This window comes from Herpailurus yagouaroundi, unplaced genomic scaffold (assembly GCF_014898765.1).
Source record: "Herpailurus yagouaroundi ecotype Mexico unplaced genomic scaffold, PumYag 205, whole genome shotgun sequence".
Taxonomy (NCBI): Eukaryota; Metazoa; Chordata; class Mammalia; order Carnivora; family Felidae; genus Herpailurus; species Herpailurus yagouaroundi.
In genome coordinates, this window is record NW_024412436.1 from 13,427,877 (window position 1) to 13,447,234 (window position 19,358).

The window sequence follows — 19,358 nt, forward strand, 5'->3', positions numbered from 1 at the left end:
ATTATGACTGTTTGTCCTGAGGACTTCCTTATCAAACATACTTTTTAGAAAGGAGAAATACGAGAGAGAGAAAGTTTGGACTGTCCGTAGAGCGACATGCCCCAGCCTTCAGGTTTTTGTTTTTGTTTTTGTTTTTTTCTTTAAAGGATGCAATCTTTCAGCCTGTCCTTTCAAAAAAGGGAAATTGCCTGTCTGGTTCATTAATGTAATTGGTGATGTGCTTTATGAGATCACCCATACATTTCTCCCTGGCCAGATAAGAGTGGACTGGACGGGCAGTGGGTGGCAGGGAGACCACCTACGGCACTCAGCAAGCACAGGTGGCCACAGGACACTTTCATATTAATCTGGGATTTTCTGTCTTGATCCTTTGGTCTTTTCCTTAATTGTTTTTTCCATTCAGCCTTTTGATAGCAAAGTAGTTTTTTTAATGTTTTTATTTATTTTTGAGACAGAGACAGCACAGCTGGGGGAGGAGCAGAGGGGGGAGGAGGGAGGGAGGGAGGGAGGGAGAGAGAGAGAGAGAGAGAGAGAGAGAGAATCCCAAGCAGGCTCCTTGCTGTCAGTACAGAGCCCAACGTGGGGCTTGAACTTACAGAGTGTGAGATCATGACCTGAGCTGATCTGAGCCACCCAGGTGCCCCAGCAACGTAGTATTTTCACACTATGACTTAAGGTTTAGCCCCCTGACCTCTGTAGGATAAAATATTCTGTGATGAATCCTGGCATATGGGCTAGTGCGTCTCTCCAGCTGAAACGTAATGTTTATAAGGCCGAAACAACTGGTAAAGTTATTCGAGTCTTGTGTACTCCTCTCTTTTCTCAAAGAGTAATGAGCCCCACGAGACGATGCCAATTGCTGCCTTTGGACAAAAACAGCGGCCTTCTCGGTTTTTTATGACGCCACCACGGTTACATTATACTCCTCCTCTCCAGTCGCCGATTACGGTAAATATTTTTTAAATGGCATCTGTAAGTGATGCCATCATAAATGATTCTTACGCATGTGAGTTGCATTTGTGTGAAATACACATCTGTGACGGCACCTTCAGGAGGTAGCCGCGTTATCTTAAGTCGTCAGTTAAATGAGTACATAGTCGCTTCAACTCTGTATTTTCCTTTTTGTAAGATTTGTAACGTAATATCCATTAAAATAGGAATTACTTTTATCTAAAAATAAAATGCTTTCTTTTGAACCGTCGGTGGTTAAATGATTCCCTTTTGTTCCCGTAGGATAATGACCCTTTACTAGGACAGTCACCGTGGAGAAGTAAAATTTCTGGCTCTGACACTGAGACGTTAGGCGGTTTCCCCGTGGAGTTCCTGATCCAAGTGGTAAGAATTGCTCAGAGTAGCTTGGCGTGCTTCTGAAAAACACTCAGTGTCTTCTGTGTTGTTAAAGCTGAAAATTTGTCAATGACCAAATATTTTTCCTTTTTTTTTTTTTAAATCATTGTGTTGTTTTTAAGAACTCTTGTTATTTCCAACAAAGCTGGAAAGTAAAAGTCACAACAGGCAAAAAAAGACTCAGAAGTCTTCTTTGTTGAGCTTTTCTTAGGTTTGGTTCTTCCTATTTTGCTGTGTTAGGGCCTCTAACATTACAGCATATGCTCTGTCACATTCTGAATGGTTAACTTAATAACTGGTTAAGTATGAGGGTTTTTTTTGTTGTTGTTTATTTATTTTGAGAGAGAAAGAGTGCACACGGGGTGGGGCGGAGAGAGAGGGAGAGGGAGGGAGAGAATCCCAAGCAGCCTCCGTGCTGTCAGCACGCAGCCCGACACGGGGCTCGATCCCATGAACCATGAGATTCATGATCTGAGCCGAAATCAAGAGTTGGACACTTAACTGCCTGAGCCACCCAGGCACCCCAGAAGAAGAGGGGTGCCTGACTCTTGATCTCAGGGTTGTGAGTTACAAGCCCCATGTGGGGCATAGAGATTACTGAAAAATAAAATCTTAAAAAATAATAATAAAAGAAGCGGTTAGGAAACCAAGAGTCCGACGCTTAACCACGGAGCCATCCAGGTGCTCCTGAAGGCTTGTATTTAGTGACCTCAGCGCATCCTGCCGCCGTCAGCTGAGCTGTCCTGATGCATCAGGTTGCTAAGTAGCGATCAGACACTGAGACATGCAAGCCCCACCTGAAGCGAGTGTAGAATCTTCTGTAGAACAAGATTCCCGAAGAGCCTGATTCAGAAGAATGCAATGAGCTGTTTTCTTTGAATATGCCATTAAATAAATGATTTACTTTTAATCATAGTCTAATAATGTTTGATTTGTTTCTCTTCCTTTTTTGAAAAGAAAAACCACTTTGGCTGGGTGGGGGTAGAGTAAAAAAAAAAAAAAAAATGTCCATAACATAATTTGTTAAAATATTCAGTGTTCCCACTTGCAAAATTGATGTTATTTTAAGGGAAAATTGTGTCATTTATGTGGGTATGTATAACAGTTAGTATTCCTTGATCATATGTTCACAAATAGGACACGTCATTTTTTAAAGAACTTCTTTCTTTTAAATAGTGGAAGTAAAAACGAAGCTAATATGTCCTATTTGGACAAGTGTGTGTGTGTGTGTGTGTGTGTGTGTGTGAGAGAGAGAGAGAGAGACAGAGAGAGACAGAGAGAGACAGAGGGAGAGAGAGACAGAGAGACAGAGAGACAGAGAGAGAGAGAGAGAGAGAGAGACACTGACCAGCAGAGGGAGCCAGAAGCTAAGTACTACTACACTACTTCTAAAGCATTGATATTTTTAGTAATGCTTAGATGTTTGGTTTCAGTGCTTAATCTTAAAATTCAAAAACTAGGTGTAAACCTCCATTAAAACACTAATTTCATTATTATTTTAAGCTATCTAAAAGGTAAAAGTTCTTTTATGTACTAGTCTTTTGTGTTATGTAAGGTTCCATGAAACGCAGGTTGCTTATTCAAGCTTTGAAATATATACATATTTAAGTAATCTCTCTGCCCAAAGTGGGGCTTGAACTCATGACCTGGAGAGTAAGAGTTGCACCCTCTACTGACTGAGTCAGCCAGACACCTCTGAAGTAGATATGTTTTTATCTTCTTCTGTTTTGAATATTTTTTCTTATGACAAAATAAATACTAAAAAATTTGGCAAGTTTTCATAATTCATAGTTTACAATGAATTTTCTTTTCGAGGGAACTTTTTTTTAATGTTTTTTTTAATGTTTATTTTTGAGAGACAGAGCATGAGTGGGGGAGGGGTAGAGAGAGAGGGAGACACAGAATCCAAAGCAGGTTCCAGGCTCTGAGCCATCAGCACAGAGCCCGAAGTGAGACTCAAACCCACAGTGAGATCATGACCTGAGCTGAAGTCGGACACTTAACCGACTGAGCCCCCCAGGCGTCCCTCGAGGAAACTTTTTATTTCCTGGGGTTAGGGACTTTGAGGAATCTAAAGAGACTGGTCTGCTTTTTCAGAGAAGACTCAGTTTTGAAAAGAATTCAAAGGAAACGTCATGACTTTCTATCAAAGGCAAACAAAACTGAAATAGAAGCAAAAAAGGGACCCTTGCCATCTTTTGCTGCTTCCAACTCTAAAGAATCACACATAGTTCCATGAAAATCCAGCACCTTGGAGGAGAAGGGAGGCCTGTCCAGAGATCTAAATACAGTCACTAAATACAGTCGGTCCCATGACAGTCCTGGGGCATGTCTTACCAGCACCTCTGCCCGGATCAACTTAGAGGCCAATTTCTTAGGGCGCCTTAATGTTGAAAATGTACAGACTTAAAAGAAGTAGCTTCGTTCACTATGTCTCCGTGTGCCCGTCCACCAGCTGGCTGGTCCGATATCATTGCTGCTACCACCCTTGTCTCCCTTTTGCATTATTGAGAAGCGGACACTAAATATCATATCCTTTATATGTAAATGCATTCATTTATCTCTAAGAGATAAGGGCTCTTTTTTTCTTTTTTTTATAAAAAATTTTTTTAACAATATTTGTTATTGAGAGACAGCATGAGCAGGGGAGGGGCAGAGAGAGAGGGAGGGAGACACAGACTCCGAAGCAGGCTCCAGCTTCTGAGCGGTCAGCACAGAGCCCGACTCGGGGCTGGAACTCACAAGCCACGAGATCATGACCTGAGCCGAAGTCGGACGCTCACCCAGCTGAGCCACCCAGGTGCCCCGTTGTTTTGTTTGTTTTTTTTTTAAAGAAACACAACTAAGTTGTGTGAGCTCAGTTGGGTGACCGACCAACTTCGGCTCAAGTCGTGATCTAACGGTTTGTGAGTTCGAGCCCCGTGTCAGGCTCCCTGCTGTCAGAGCAGAGTCCACTTTGGATCCCCTGTCCCTCTCTCTCTCTCTCTCTGCCCCCTCCCCCTCTCGCACGCACGCACACGCTCTCTCTCTTTCAAAAATAAACGTTAAAAAAATAATAGTAATAATTAAAAGACAGAAAAAGAGGGGCGCCTGGGCTGCTCGGTCAGTGAAGTGTCCGACATCGGCTCAGGCCATGATCTCACGGTTTGTGGGTTTGAGCCCCGCATCAGACCCTGTGCTGACAGCCCGGAGCCTGCTTGAGATTCTCTCTGCGCTTTGTCCTTGCGTGCGCGTGTGTTCTCTCTCTCTCAAAATAAATACACTTTAAGGTCGTCGAATGTTCTTTTTCCCATACGACTTGTTGAAGAAACTACTTTTGTGGGAATTTTTTGTTCTGACAGGACACCCGCACATTTTCTATGTTCCTTTATGTGACGTGGCCGCGGTGACGATCAGTGCCTCGATGTGACCGTTCATTCGCATCGCAGCGTGGCACTGCTCTCGTTCTGTCAGTCCTTTTTTGTTTATTAACTGAAATAGCTTTATAAAGAAAAACTTCCCCTAACCTATTATCCGGTTACCCGATGATCTGGTTTGTATGGTTTGTATAGGAAGACAGGGTAAACACAGGATTCTTTCTCTTTGTCTTCCAGCTTATAAAATAATGAGTTTGGTCACCAGCATTCTCCAGTAATGATCAATGGTTTTACGGCATCGGTTTGAACTCCTAAGTTTCAACACGTTTGTGCTTCCATCCATCGAAGGGGTTATTCTTATTGGCCCCTGAATTGTCCCCTGTTGGGCCAATGAAAGCGTGTTCAGGCTGACTGCTTAGTCCTTTTGACATGTCCTGGTTACAGTGGGTTGTTTTTTTTTAACATTTTGCTGCCAGCCAATCAGATTTATAAAATAAAAACGCCTGTGCTACATTTATTTATTTTGAAATGCCAAAATCTGCTAAAATACCACAGTTGAGAAATTGGTAATTTGATGTCTCTTTTACTTAAATGCCGCTGTTTATTCCAAAACATTTCTTTGTCTTTGTCCGTAGACCAAATTATCAAAAATCCTCATGATTAAAAAGGAACACATCAAAAAATTAAGGGAAATGAACACCGAAGCAGAAAAATTGGTAAGGATGTTTCTCTTTTTTGTTTGCTTGTTTAATTTTCAAATGGTGGGGACTTCTGTTATCTGAGGAGGTACAAATTTTTTACAGACGAAAACCTTGAGGTAAACGTTATTGTTAAATCCTCACTTGCTATCTTTATCTCTCGTTGTACTGAACACAGCCGAGCAAATTGTCAGTGCAATGCGGTTCATTACCCCAGACCTCATTATGCCACCGAGTGTCCAGTTGAACGGGATTAATGGGTTTGCTGGGTTCGTTGACAGTTTGCGTGAAGGTAGGCCCCCTAGCGTTGGCACCTCTGACTAAGGAAGTCGTGTTAACAGTGGTTATGAAAAGTGATCCGGAATGAATAAAATCCAGAAGTACATAAATTGGCATATTCAGATTATCTTCACAGTATTTATATCCTATTCTGTTCATCTAATCGGTCCAAAAATGTGAGAGTCCCCATTTTATTCATAGGAGAGAATTATCAGAGTTTCTTTAAAAATGTAAAAACTTCGCTAGGAAAGTGTTTGAAGTATACTGGAAGTCATAACTTGCTTATGGATTTATAGGGTGGCAAATAGATTTCATCCCAAGTGCTGTCTCCACGTGATTGCACATGGTCTTGTGGGAATTTGGACGTAACGGCGAGCTCGTGACCAGCCTGGGCGAGCACTGTAGCTAGTTACCCACCTCTACAGGAGAGGGAGTCAGCGTCACCCATCCGTCTCTAGTGTGTGCGGGCAAACGCATGGACGAGCGATACCCGAGTGAGAGGGGAACAGTCTTCTTTTAGGATGATGGGATTTTTTTATCTGAACTTGACTTCGAATTTTCTAAGTTGAACCTCCGTTTTATGGAATTGGAAACTGAAGACCAAAGACGTCAAGGGATTTCAGTCTGAGATCATCTGCTGCTTGGTAGTGCAAATACTAAAACGGGCTTCTGGGTCCCAGGTTAACTCACTTAGGTGCAATATGACGTCAGTATCGACAGAGACAGGGCTTATCAAAGAGAGCAGAAAATTAACCGTAACATTTTGCCGTGACACGTCCTAAACATAAAAATATGTGCACCTGCTTCTTTCCTGCTGGACTCTTAGTTCTTAGTCTTGGTTTCCAACAGCTCTACCCCTGCCCTTTTCGCTACGCTCCACCACTGCATCTCCTCTGATCACTTCGTCATCTCTTCCGTCTTTATGCACAATCAAGTCACTTCACTTCCGTGTCACTAGCTAGGACTTTCCCTGCGTCTGTGCTCCACACCTTGAACTGACTACTGGGCTCGCCTTAGCCTACTTAGTGCTCCCTACTTTGAATGGAGGCCCGATTGGATGTTGGCTTGCTTCTTGGCATGAGAGAACTTTTTAGAAGTCTAGATGGCTTGATATGTTTTATCGTTAGTTTTGTTTGATTTATGGTTAAAAACAGTTCCCATTATAAAAATCCAATTATTGTAAGACTGATGACAAAAACCGTGGTTCTTTTATTAAAAAAATTTTTTTAATGTTTATTTTTGAGATACAAAGAAACAGAGCATGAGAAGGGACAGGGCAGAGAGAGATGGAGACACAGAATCCGAAGCAGGCGCCAGGCTCTGAGCTGTCAGCACAGAGCCCGACTTGGGGCTCGAACTCACAAACTGTGAGATCATATCCTGAGCCGAAGTTGGACACTTAACCAACTGAGCCACCCAAGTGCTCCAAGATGTTATTGTTTTATTCCCCCCCCCCCCAAGATTTTATTGTTTTAAATGATCTCTCCACCCAATGCGGGGTTTGAACATACAACCCCAAGATCAAGAGTTGAATACTCTACCGATGGAGCCAGCCAGGTGCCCCAAATCAGTAGTTATATTTAACATTAATAAAGTTCAAGCCCTGCATCAGGCTCACTGCTGTCAGCGTGGAGCCCACTTCGGGCTCTTTTGAATAAAAGGCAAAGATTGCCAAACTGGATGAAAAATAAAACCCCAACTCTATGATGAATGGAAGAGACACATTTAATATTAAAGGATCCTGAATATATAAAGTTTTAAATGTATGAAAAATATACAGGGCAAAGTTTTAAAATAACAGAAGGTCTGACAGCTATATTAATATCTGACAGTAAAATTCAGGGCAACAGATATGGGATATAAAGAAGTTTGCTTCTTGATGAAAAGTTATAATTTCAAGATAATAATTTGAAACTTATATGTACCTGATGATGACTTCCAAGTACATAAAGCAAAAATTGACAAAATTCAAAGGAAAAGATAATCCCACTCTATAGAAGGACAGTTTCCATAGCCCTCTTAGTAACTAATAAAACAAGTAGTCAAAAAATCTACTCAGGAGGGGTTCCTGGCTGACTCGGTTGATAGACCACGTGACTCTTGATTTTGGGTTGTGAGTTCAGGCCCCATGTTGGGCATAGAGCTTACCCTGCCTGCATCGGGCTCTCTGCTGTCAGCTTTAAAATATATCTAGTAAGGATATAGATTTTAACAACACAGTTAACAAACTCGATCATGCTGGCATGTATAGAATATTATACCTACCAGCTATAGGGTACCTATTATTTTCAAGTTCACATAGAATATTTACAAAATTTCGGGACTTCTGGGTGGCTCAGTCGGTTAAGCATCCACCTTCGGCTCAGGTCACAGTTCTTTGTGTTCAAGCCCCACATCGAGCTCTTTGCTGACAGCTCAGAGCCTGGAACCTGCTTCTGATTCTGTGTCTCCTTCTCTCTCTCTGCCCTTCCTCTCCTTGTGCTCTGTCTGTCTGTCTCTCTCTCTCTCTCTCTCTCACTCAAAAATAAACATTAAGAAACTTTTAAAAAAATCATTAAAACTAAATTCTGTTTCTACTTGCCCAAGTCACTTTATACTTCCATGCCTTCCCTGAACTTTCCCACCACTTAAAGTGAAAAAGTCTTGGGACACCTGGGTGGCTCAGTCAGTCAGACTTCGGTTCAGGTTATGATCTCATAGTTAGTGGGTTCGAGCCCCGCGTCGAGCTTCACTCTGCCAGTGAGGAGCCTGCTTGGGATTCTCTCTCTCACCCTTTCTCTTTGCCCCTCTCCCACTCTCGCTCACTCTCCTGCTCTCAAAATAAATAAATAAACTTTTTAAAATTTTATTTATTTATTTATTTTAAAGTTTATTTATTTTTGACAGAGAGAGAGGCAGAGAATGAGCAGGAGAGAGGCAGAGAGAGATGGAGACACAGACTCGGAAGCAGGCTCCAGGCTCTGAGTTGTCAGCACAGAGCCTGACGCGGGGCTCGAACTCACAAACTGCGAGATCATGACCTGAGCTGAAGTCGGATGCTCAACCGAGCCACCCAGGCGCCCCAATAAACTTTTTTTAAAAAGTTCTTGAAAAAAAGCCCAGAGGCTCGAATTGTTACCAAGAGGGAGATGGGAAAGGAAAGGGGCCTCGGGTCTTTTCTCTGCCACAATGAAGAATTGGAGGACAGCAGAGCGCAGGTAGAGCAGACAAGGTTTTATGAAAGTCCGTTCGTGGGGAGGAGCGCGCCAGTCCGCAGAGCCCACAGCCTGACAGGCCCTGATAATGTAATAATCAGCCGACTCCTCCTGTCCTTTCCCGGGATGTACTCGAGGGGCACCTGGGGGGCTCAGGTTAAGCATCCGACTTCAGCTCAAGTCGTGATCTCACGGTTCGGGAGTCCGAGCCCCTCATCGGGCCTACTGCTGTGAGCGTGGAGCCCACTTCGGATCCTCTGTCCCGCTCTTTCTGCCCGTCGCCTGCTTGCGCTCTCTCAAAAATAAGTTCAAAAAACAAAACCAAACCCAAGAGGTAGGGGAAGTGCCTGCATGGAGTAGGAAACCGCATCATTTCTATTCTAGAGGCGCAGGTCAGGTAAGGACAAGCGCTGCTCTCTGCACAAGGGCAAGAAGCTTAACAGACAGCTCTTCCTCTGCTGGGATGTTGTAACCGCACACCGACTCCTAGGTGGCTGCACTGGGGTGTTCCCTGGGCGGCCCTCGGCTGGGGCTCCCTGTCAGGGACGTCTAAGGCCCACCCTCCCGTCGCCCGTGCCTAGCTTCCTGCCTCACAGAATGAACTACATATCCAGAGGCTCCTCCATTACATATCCAAGAAAATTTAATATGGATACGATATTAACGACATACCAGAGTTGACAAAACGGCAAAACTCCTTAAACATTAAAACATTCCTCGAAGGGGTGTCTGGGTGGCCCAGTTGGTTTAGTGTCCGACTTCAGCTCAGGTCATGATCTCACAGTCTGTGGGTTCACGCCCCATGTCTGGGCTCTCTGCTGTCAGTACGGAGCCTGCTTCGGATCCTCTGTCACCCTCTCTCTGCCCCTCCCCTGTTCTCGTGCTTGCTCGCTCGCTCTCTCAAAAAAAAATTAAAAGAAATTTAAAAAAAAGAACATTACTCAAACACCCAGGAAGTCTGATGATGTCCAAAGAAAATATGGCACTTCCATGGGCATAAAAAGATGAAGCAGACAGTGACTGATTTTAGGGGATCTCCAAGTGGTAACAGATCGACAGTCTACTCACGTTAATATCTTGATTGAGTCTCACAATGCAAAACTCTCAAAACATTTAGTAAAATCATTCCAACTGGTAAACATAACCTGGGCATTGGTAATAATATGTTTCAAACACACTCAGTCGGGATTCCCGGCTGGCCCGGTCTGTGGAGCGTTCGGCTCTTGATCCCAGAGTCGTGAGTTTGAGCCCCACGTTGGGCATAGAGATTACTTAAAAATAAAATCTTCAAAAATAAATAAAACGTATTCACTCATTATGTTAATGTTACAAAAGCACTAGCATTTAAACATAAACCTGGCATTCAGGTTCATGGGATAAGATCAAGGCACGACGTATCAGATTACTGTAGAATGATACGTTTCCCGAGGAAGGAAAAGCCTAAATCACGTGGTTACTTAGAGAATCGAACCTTAAATTGTTTAGGGGCGCTTGGGTGGCTCTGTCGGTTAAGCATCCGACTTCGGCTCAGGTCATGATCTTGCAATTCACGGGTTCGAGACCCACGTCGGGCTCTGTGCTGACAGCTCAGAGCCTGGAGCCTATTTGGGATTCTGTGTCTCCCTCTCTCTCTGCTCCTCCCCTGCTCGTGCTCTGTCTCTCAAAAATAAACATTTAAAAAAATTTTTTTATAAAGAAAAACTTAAATGAATGCTATTGCAAATTGTGTTGATTTTTGGAGAGATGCGAACTATAAATAGTATCAGAAGTATGTTCGGGAGTGTTTTTTGATACCCGTCTTTGTCACAGACAGATGGATTTATACGCAGAGTACCTCCTTTGTGGGGTGCCTGGGTGGCTCAGTCAGTTAAGCTTCCAGCTTTGGCTCAGGTCATGATCTCATGGGTCTTGAGTTCATGCCCCGCATCGGGCTCGCTGTCGTCAGCACAGAGACCGCTTCAGATCCTCTGTCCCCCCCCCGCCCCTCCCCCACGTGCATGCTCTTTCTCTGTGAATCTCAAAAAGCAGTAAATAAAACAGAAGAGCTGTTCTTTAAAAGAAAGGGAATATAGCAATTTTTCCAGAATTATGAATTACAAATTTTCTGAGTATACGTTCCATTTATGCCACGTAACTTTTTTCTTTATTTTTCTCTAAAGCTTCAAGTTAACAACGTTAAACTAACTGAACATTTGCTAACCCCTCCTGTTTTTAGCACCAGTGATGGGTGATTTTATCTTCCCTATCCCCACCCATCCTCCACCTTAACAAATATTTAATTTCATTAATTTAATTTGGAAGTTGAAAGCTAACTTAAGTTTTATTTTTACCAAAATATCCCGAGTAGCTTGCTGTTTCTCACCTCAAAGGACTGGACATGCTATTTTGTTCAAAGTATATTTTCTTACGGAATTTACAAGGAAAACAGAATATCGGTCTGAGAAAGTCTCCTTTGATGTTGGAAAGCTTAACCTTTTATCTCAGACTTGACTCGGCAAAAATATGAACTCAGAAGTTCAAACTTTCTATTTGTAAAGTGATTGAGATTATTTATTTTAGATTATGATAAAATATTTAGTCACTTTTATTTTTTAATGTTTTATTATTTATTGTTGAGAGGGAGGAGGGATAGAGATGGACAGAGAGAGGATCCCAAGCAGGCTCCATGCTGTTGGCACAGAGCCTAATGTGGGGTTTGAACTCACAAACAGTGAGATCGTGGCTTGAGGTGAATCAAGAATCCGCCACTTAACTGACTGAGCCACCCAGGCGCCCCAAAATATTTCGTCGCTTTCATAATCCAACAAGGACAAATTTCTCAGTCATATACCTTGCTCAAATTATGTAGTGTATTAACTTGGGGAAAATTTGTCTGAGGTTGTTCATTTCAATATGGCTTTTCTACTTTGGGTTCTTTGAATATCTTAAAAATATGCAGAGCATTCACAAGCTGATAGTGCACACGGAATTTATTAAAATAGGTTTGAATTGCTTCAGCATATATAAAAGTGGATGTTGAACCAACAGTCCCACTTTGAAAAAATTTTTTTTTCAACGTTTATTTATTTTTGGGACAGAGAGAGACAGAGCATGAACGGGCGAGGGGCAGAGAGAGAGAGGGAGACACAGAATTGGAAACAGGCTCCAGGCTCCGAGCCATCAGCCCAGAGCCCGACGCGGGGCTCGAACTCACGGACCGCGAGATCGTGACCTGGCTGAAGTCGGACGCTTAACCGACTGCGCCACCCAGGCGCCCCAACAGTCCCACTTTGAAAAGATGCCTTAAACCCTACATGAGTAAAGATGCGTAATAATCCAAGGAGGTCCAGGAAAAGGCGTCCGTCCCTGAGAATTCTGTCGGAACCGCACTCAAAACCTTGTATTAGCGGTTCGCCGAGTGATACGCCCTCCGTGCTGCTTCCCGCCCTCTTTTCCACCAACTTTGGAAGTTGGTTTTCCTGCCCAGAATATGTTGTCGGAGCTGTCTGGCCATGCTTCAGTCCCCTTTGTTTGGGGGGTCGGGGACCTCTGCAGAAATCTGCTTCCCAGTCAACCAGCCTCCAAAGTGTAATCCGTTTTGCACGTCACACCCAACCTGCGTGTGGCAGCCTGACTGATCGATTATGGGAGCCGTTGGTAGAAAACCATGTCTGATTATAGTAAATATTTAAAAGGTCAGGGTTTGTGGTTGGTTTTTGTTAATGCAGCTTTACTGATACCTTGCATACACCCATTTACAGGAAGTGGACAACTGGTTTTCAGTTCATAGTTCAGTTCGTGGCTTGTGCAGACATTCTCACAGTCCGTTTCAGAATATCTTCATCACTCCCGAAAGAAACCCCATTTATTTTTTAGCAGTTACTCCTCATTTCCCCTCAAAAGCCGCACCCCCCGTACCTCGGCAACCGCTAATCTGATTTCCGTCCACCCGTTCTGGACGTTGACCGTGAACGAATCGTGCGACGTGTGGTCTTTGGGGACTGGATTCTTTGCTGTGGGCCCATGTTGTGAAGGCCCATCCGCCTGGTTTGTGCGTTACCGGTACCTCTTTTGTTGACAGATAACATTCCGTGGTGTAGACTCACCCCGTCTTCCTTATCCGTTCCTCGGTCGCTGCCACTCTCGGGCTGTTACGAGTGAGGCTGCCTGAAAGCTTATGTATAAGGTTTCACGTAGACGCGTGTTGTCGTTTCCATTGGGTCTTTGCCTAGAAGTGGAGTCGCTGAGCCACGCGGTAGCTCATTTAAGCTTTTGAGGAAGTGCCAGGCTGCTTTCCAAAAAGAAGACCGATTGCGACACAGTTTTCCTTTTATCTGTCCGGAAAGCGGACAAGGTTGTAAGAGTGTGTGTTATCAACCTTTAAATTAGAAAGTCGCCTTAGATGTTTGTTTACGAGACCAGCAGGTCCGACTCTTGAAGATCATCATTTATTCAGAAAAAAATTTAAATGTAATTCACCACATTAAGAGAGAAAAGAGAATCCCTAAGAGCATCTCGATAGATGCAGAAAAGCTGTCTTACAAAATTAAACATCCCTCCCTGGGAGAAAAAGAAATACTGTTATCAAACTGGGAACAGAAAGGATATCCCCAAATCTAACGGAGTATTTACCAAAAAAACTTAAAGCAGATATTATACTTACTAGTGAAGTGTTAAAAACTTTCTCTTTGGGGAGAAAAAAAAACTTTGGTGTCTGGCTGGCTCAGTCTGTAGAGCACGTGACTCTTGATCTTGAGGTCATGAGTTCAAGCTCCACATGGGGCATAGAGACTACCTAAAAAAATAAACAAAAAAACCTTTCTCTTTAAAACTGGTAAGGGGGTGGGTGGGGGGTGCCTGGGTGGCTCAGTTGGTTAAGCTTCCGACTTTGGCTCAGGTCATGATCTTGTGGTCTGTGGGTCCGAGCCCTGCATCAGGCTCTGTGCTGACAGCTCAGAGCCTGGAACCTGCTTCGGATTCTGTGTCTCCCTCTCTCTCTCTCTGCCCCTCCCCTGCACGCGCGCACGCTCTCTCTCTCTCAAAAATAAATAAACATTAAAAAGATACAACTACAAGAAAATAAAAGGCAAGCCACAGAATGGAAAGAAATACTTACAGCACATATAATTGACCAAAAGCTTGCATCCAGAATATATGAAGAACTATAAGTCAATAAAAAAAAAGACAGAAAACAGGAAGGAAAGAGAATTGAATAGAGAATATTCAAACATACAAAAGATATTTGAAAAGGTAATAGAGAAAATGCAGATTAATGCCACAAAGAGAGACGACTCACAACCTGTAAAGTGGCTAATATTCAAACACTTAAAATATCAAAGATCGGAAAATACGTGAAGCCACTAGAACTTTCTTATTCCATCACTTTGGGAAACTCTTCGGCTCTGTTTACGAAAACCAAACCTAGCAGCACTATTATCAGCCAAGAACTAGAAGCATCCCTTTTGCCCAGCACCAGATGGAACAAGTCGAACGGCTGAATGCCTCCTATTTCTACAAAGGAATACTGTGCCGCGGCGAACGAACTAACTAGGGAGATACACAGCCCGTGGATAAATCCCACGGTGTTGATGGAAAGAAGCTGGGAACAAAAGTATATACTGTGTAACTGTGTTTTCTATAAAGTTCAAAAGTCAAACTGTGATGTTTGCTGTCAAGGTTAGGTTGCTTTGGAGAGAAAAGAGAAGGGATTGTAAGGTGACGTGGGTCGGGGGTTTCTGGGGTGTTAGTGGTTTCTGTGGCTGATCTGGGTGGGTTTTTCCCATTACTTCCCCAACTTTGTTGAGGTACAATTAGCATACAGTGAGCTGTACCTGTTTAAAAGATGTGTGTTTGATCAGATATATGTGTGTGTGTGCATATACACACATACCCATGAAACCATCGCCACAGACGGGATTACAACTCCGCTCCCACCAGATTTCCCCAAGTCCTTTGTGATCTATCCCTCCCGCTACCCCAGGCTCCAGGCAACCACCGGTCTGCCTTCTGTTACACAGATTAGGTTGCATTTTCTAGAATTGTACATAAACGGAATCATTCAGTATATGTGCTTTTCTTTTTTTTTGTTTGTTTGTTTTTGTTTTTGCCTGGCGTCTTTCATTGGGTGTAATGATCTTGATTCATCCACCTGGTTGTGTGTTCCATAGTTCATGCAACATTCCGTAATTCTTTTTATTGCTAAGTAGGATCTCACTGTGTAGATACAGCACAATTGTTTCTCCATTTGCCTGTTGAGGGGTGTTTGGATAGTTTACATTTTTTAGCTATTACAAATTAAATTGAACCTTCTCGCGAACTGTGAGATCGAGCCCCCCAGCTATCAGCACAGAGCCTGCTTGGGAGTCTCCCTCTCTGCCCCTCCCCCACTCTCATATATTCATTCCCTCCCTCTCTCTCTCTCTCTCTCTCCCTCTCTCTCTCTCTCTTTCTCTCTCTCAAAATAAAATAAATTGAAAAGAAATGCTGAGTTTTATATAGCATGAAGTTGTAACGGAAACGTCTCATCCTGGCAGTCAGGGAGCCCTCAGCCTGACGTACAATCTAACAGTTGATACATCCCGTTACATACACAGACTTGCAAAGTTATTTTCTGTTCCAAAAAGAATTTTAAATATTTTCAATAGACCGTTAAGAAGAAAAAGTTGAACTCTCCCACAGTGTGTGATTGAAAAATAGAGGTGCAGGGGCGCCTGGCTGGCTCAGTCGGTGGAGCACGTGACTCTTGAGTTCAGGCCCCGTGTTGGGCGTAGAGATTATGTAGAAATGAAATAAACATTTAAAAAAGAAAAACAGAGATGGAAAACACGAGAGAAAAATTAAGAGACGGCCAACCAGAAGGCCCGTGGAACATCAGAAGAGCACAGAGAACATGGCGGGTAGTGAGCTATCCACACAGGGACAGAAGAAGACGTCCCACCGTGGGAGAGGAAGCCAGCCAACTCATTCTGAGTTTTGTTTTTTTTTAAGTTTATTTACTTTGAGAGAGACTGAGAGTGTACAAGCAGCGGAGGAACAGAGAGAGAGGGAGAGAGTGAATCCCACGCTGTCAGCGTAGAGCCCGACACGGGGCTCGATCCGACGAAACCAGGAGATCGCGACCCGAGCTGAAAACAAGAGTCAGATGCCCACTCGACTGAGCCCACCGGGTGCCCCTCGTCGTGAGGTCTTCACGTTGACTCTGTGGCTTTCCTCCCATAGCCGCAGTTGTAGGCTCAAAGATTCCACATCTTCTGTGTGGTAACTGTTTCGATATTTGGGGGCAGCTTACACCTCTTCTGTCTTCCTGGTCCTTTGCAGACTGAAGAGTCTCCCATCAGATTTGTAAACACTTCACGTAAACGTTGGCAAATGTGTGCAGAAGTAGGCGGACCGCTCTACACCGTAGGTGGGGGCGTAAGTTCCAGTTCTGGGACGTCATCGCGGAGGACAGTCAGGTGCACAGAGATGCGCATACAAGAGTGTCCTCCGAAGGATAGCTCGTAAGAGCAACAAAAGAAGAAAATGTAAATGCCCGTCTTGAAGGCCATCTGTCAGATGAATCCTGACACGGTTTCCCTACCCGAGCACCGTGTAATTCCTAAAAGGAGCGAGTTAGATCTGCCTATATCCACATGGAAAGCTCTCCAAGACGCATTACATTGGACAGACTGTAGGACAATATTCCATTTTTATCGGATTCCATTTTTGTAAAAAAGCTGTGCATATGTGTGTATGAAACGCCTCGAAAAAGTGACTGGAAAGCCACACGCCAAATGTAACGGGGTCCACCGCGGAGGGCAGCGTGGGGTGGGTGGGCACAGATAAGTGACGGGGTCTTTCTTGTTACGTTCTATTTTTGTATTGTTCTGTTCTGTCCCAATGAGATGTATTGATGAGCTACTTGTGTAATAAATACTTGCCAGTTTAGTTTAAAAGATCCTTTTCCCGGGGCACCTGGGTGGCTCAGTCAGTTAAGCGTCTGACTTTGGCTCAGGCCATGATCTCCTGGTTCGCGAGTTTGAACCCTGCGTCAGGCTCTCCACTGTCAGGGCAGAGCCCACTTTAGACCCTCTGTCCCACTCCCCCCCCCCCCCCCCCCGCTTGCACACGCGCTCTCAAAAATAAGTAAAATGAAAAGATAATAAATAAAAGATCCCTTTCCCTTGAGCCTTTTTTTATACAATATGATTTTGGATTCTTTCACAATTCTGCTTCCTCTCCTCTGGATATTCCAGTTTGCCTTATGATGTGGGGCCCAGATAGGCTATAATATTCCAGATTAAGTCACACTGGTACCATATGCTTGCTGTGCAGGTTGACATTAGCCTTATCACAGGAGCGGCTTATATAAATTTATGGCCAAAACTCCCACACCCTTACACACGAACTGCTCTGTCTGCTATCTTATCCCCTAAAACATTCTGCGTCTCTAGACGGTTGCCTTGGGCCTCAGCTCATAAGCCACACAAGAAAATCATTCATTACTTTGTTACCAGACCTTGTTTTTGACCAAAAGTTGCATTAGGTATTATTTTATATAGTTCAACTTAATATCTGATTCTGTGCCTCACTTTATTCATGTAGACCTAACTCAATGTCAAATTTGTGCTTTAAAAAATTTGCATTGTAGGAGGCACCTGGGTGGCTCAGTTGGTTAGGCGTCCAACTTGGGCTCAGGTCATGATCTCTCAGTTTGTGGGTTCGAGCCCCGCATCCGGCTCTGTGCTGACAGTTTGGAGCCTGGAGCCTGCTTGGGATTCTGTGTCTCCCTCTCTTTCTGCCCCTCCCTAGCTTGCACTCTCTCTCTCTCTCTCTCTCTCTCTCAAAACTCAATAAACATTAAAAAAAATTTTTTTTAATTTGAATTGTATGTGTAAAACCTGAGTAAATGTATTCTATTTAAAAAATTACCACTCTTCTTGAATTTGATGTTTTTTCTTCTTTTTGTTTTTGTACATCTAAGCACATATAGTGTATATACTATTGAGCATTTGGGGGTGGGTATATTTTGAAATAACTGTTATACTGCATCGTATTCCTCTCTCACTTCATAATACCAGGGAATGTGGGCTGTCCTCTCCAATGCCAGCTATTGTAGGATTCTGACATCGATTCTTACATCGTTTAGTCTTTGTGGCTGAAACACAAATAGCTCATTGACTTCAGCTCAGGTCACGACCTAGCGGTTTGTGAATTTGAGCCCTGTGTCGGGCTCTGTGCCGGCAGCTCGGGGCCTGGGGCCGGCTGTGGATTCTGTGTCTCCCTCTCTCTCGGCCCCTCCTCTGCTCATGCTCTGTCTCTGTCTCTGTCTCAAAAATAAATAAAACATTAAAAAATTTTTTTTTTTAATTTTTTAAAGTGGGCTCCTGTCCAACGTGGAGCTTGAACTCATGGCCCTGAGACAAGAGTCACACGCTCTGTGGGCTGAGCCAGCCAGCCACTCCTGTGTACATTTTGGTGTATGTATGTAAAGTCCTCCTATGTATTTAAATGGCTCATAAATACACTGAACACCGAAGTTGAGGATCAATGCCTTTGACATCCTGCAGTGAATTCTGTGCAAGAAGATACAGAGCCTTTAATAATTCTGATATAGATTAAGTAGCTCTGAGTCTGCCAGAATACACTCTTCCCCTCAAGAAGAGACTGGGTCAGGTGCTTGGCGAAACCCCACACCGTGTCCTCGGTCACCCCCAGTCCGCCCCGACAAGGAGATGCAGTTAAATTTACCGCGGCCCGTTGACCCTTGTATTCTGTTAAGTGCGGGCTCTGGGGGTCGTCCACTGGGCCTAACTGCACAAAACCTGAAGCTGAGGAAGGCGACGCGGTTCAGGAGGCACCAGGGGTAAACTGAGTCGGTTTACCCCTGGTCCTGCCGAGGCCTCGAAGCTCGCCTCCCTGCAACATTCTCCCCCCGCCCCCCGCCGCACAGGTCCTCCGGGGGGGGGGGGGGCGGGCGGCGGGGGGTTCACCCCCACCCCCGCAGTCGCCTTTGGGTCCCGCATGCTTGCCGCTTACTGGCTGTGCACACGGGGGGCGCAGATCCCTCCATCTGCAAGATGCGGCTAAGCACGGTCCCCTGCTGGGGGGGGGGGGGGGGGGGGGGTTGCTGTGAGGATCCAGGGAGACCCCGTTGGACACCTAGGGCAGCGTCCGGCGCGTCGTCATGGTCACTCCGCACACGTCACCATTTTCCGCGTCGCGTCACGTCACCCGCACGTTACTCGCGTGGGCTTCTTTCCGCCTCGGGGCTCTCATCGGTAACGCGGCGGGGTCGCGCGGCTGGCCTCTGCGGTTTCTGTCTCCCAGACCATTGTAGTTCTGCGATCTGGGCCTTGTGGGCGGCCCGGGCCTGCTTCCCGCCTTCCCTGTGCTTCCGGGACGGGTCGCGAGGTCCGCCCTCCGGGAAGTCCTGGAGGAGACGCGGCTGCCTCGGCCTGGCCGGAGGGGCCCGTCGAAGCACCTGCGGCCGGTCCAGCGGGGGGGGGGGGGGGGGGGGGGGGGGG

The 19,358-nt window shown here is 44.7% G+C and overlaps 1 protein-coding gene across 3 annotated transcripts in view; it reads left to right on the top strand.

Moving 5' to 3' along the window:
- Positions 1-19,358, top strand: part of LIN9 (lin-9 DREAM MuvB core complex component) — a 61,768-nt gene that overhangs the window by 34,218 nt on the left and 8,192 nt on the right. For 2 of the 3 annotated variants that reach the window (XM_040451902.1, XM_040451904.1), the window contains 3 exons: positions 829-948; positions 1,234-1,335; positions 5,339-5,419. In XM_040451902.1, the coding sequence (XP_040307836.1) occupies positions 829-948; positions 1,234-1,335; positions 5,339-5,419 (303 nt within the window). Of the gene's footprint in view, positions 1-828; positions 949-1,233; positions 1,336-5,338; positions 5,420-16,170; positions 16,780-19,358 lie in introns of those variants that run through there. The other variant, XM_040451903.1, reaches the window with a different exon arrangement.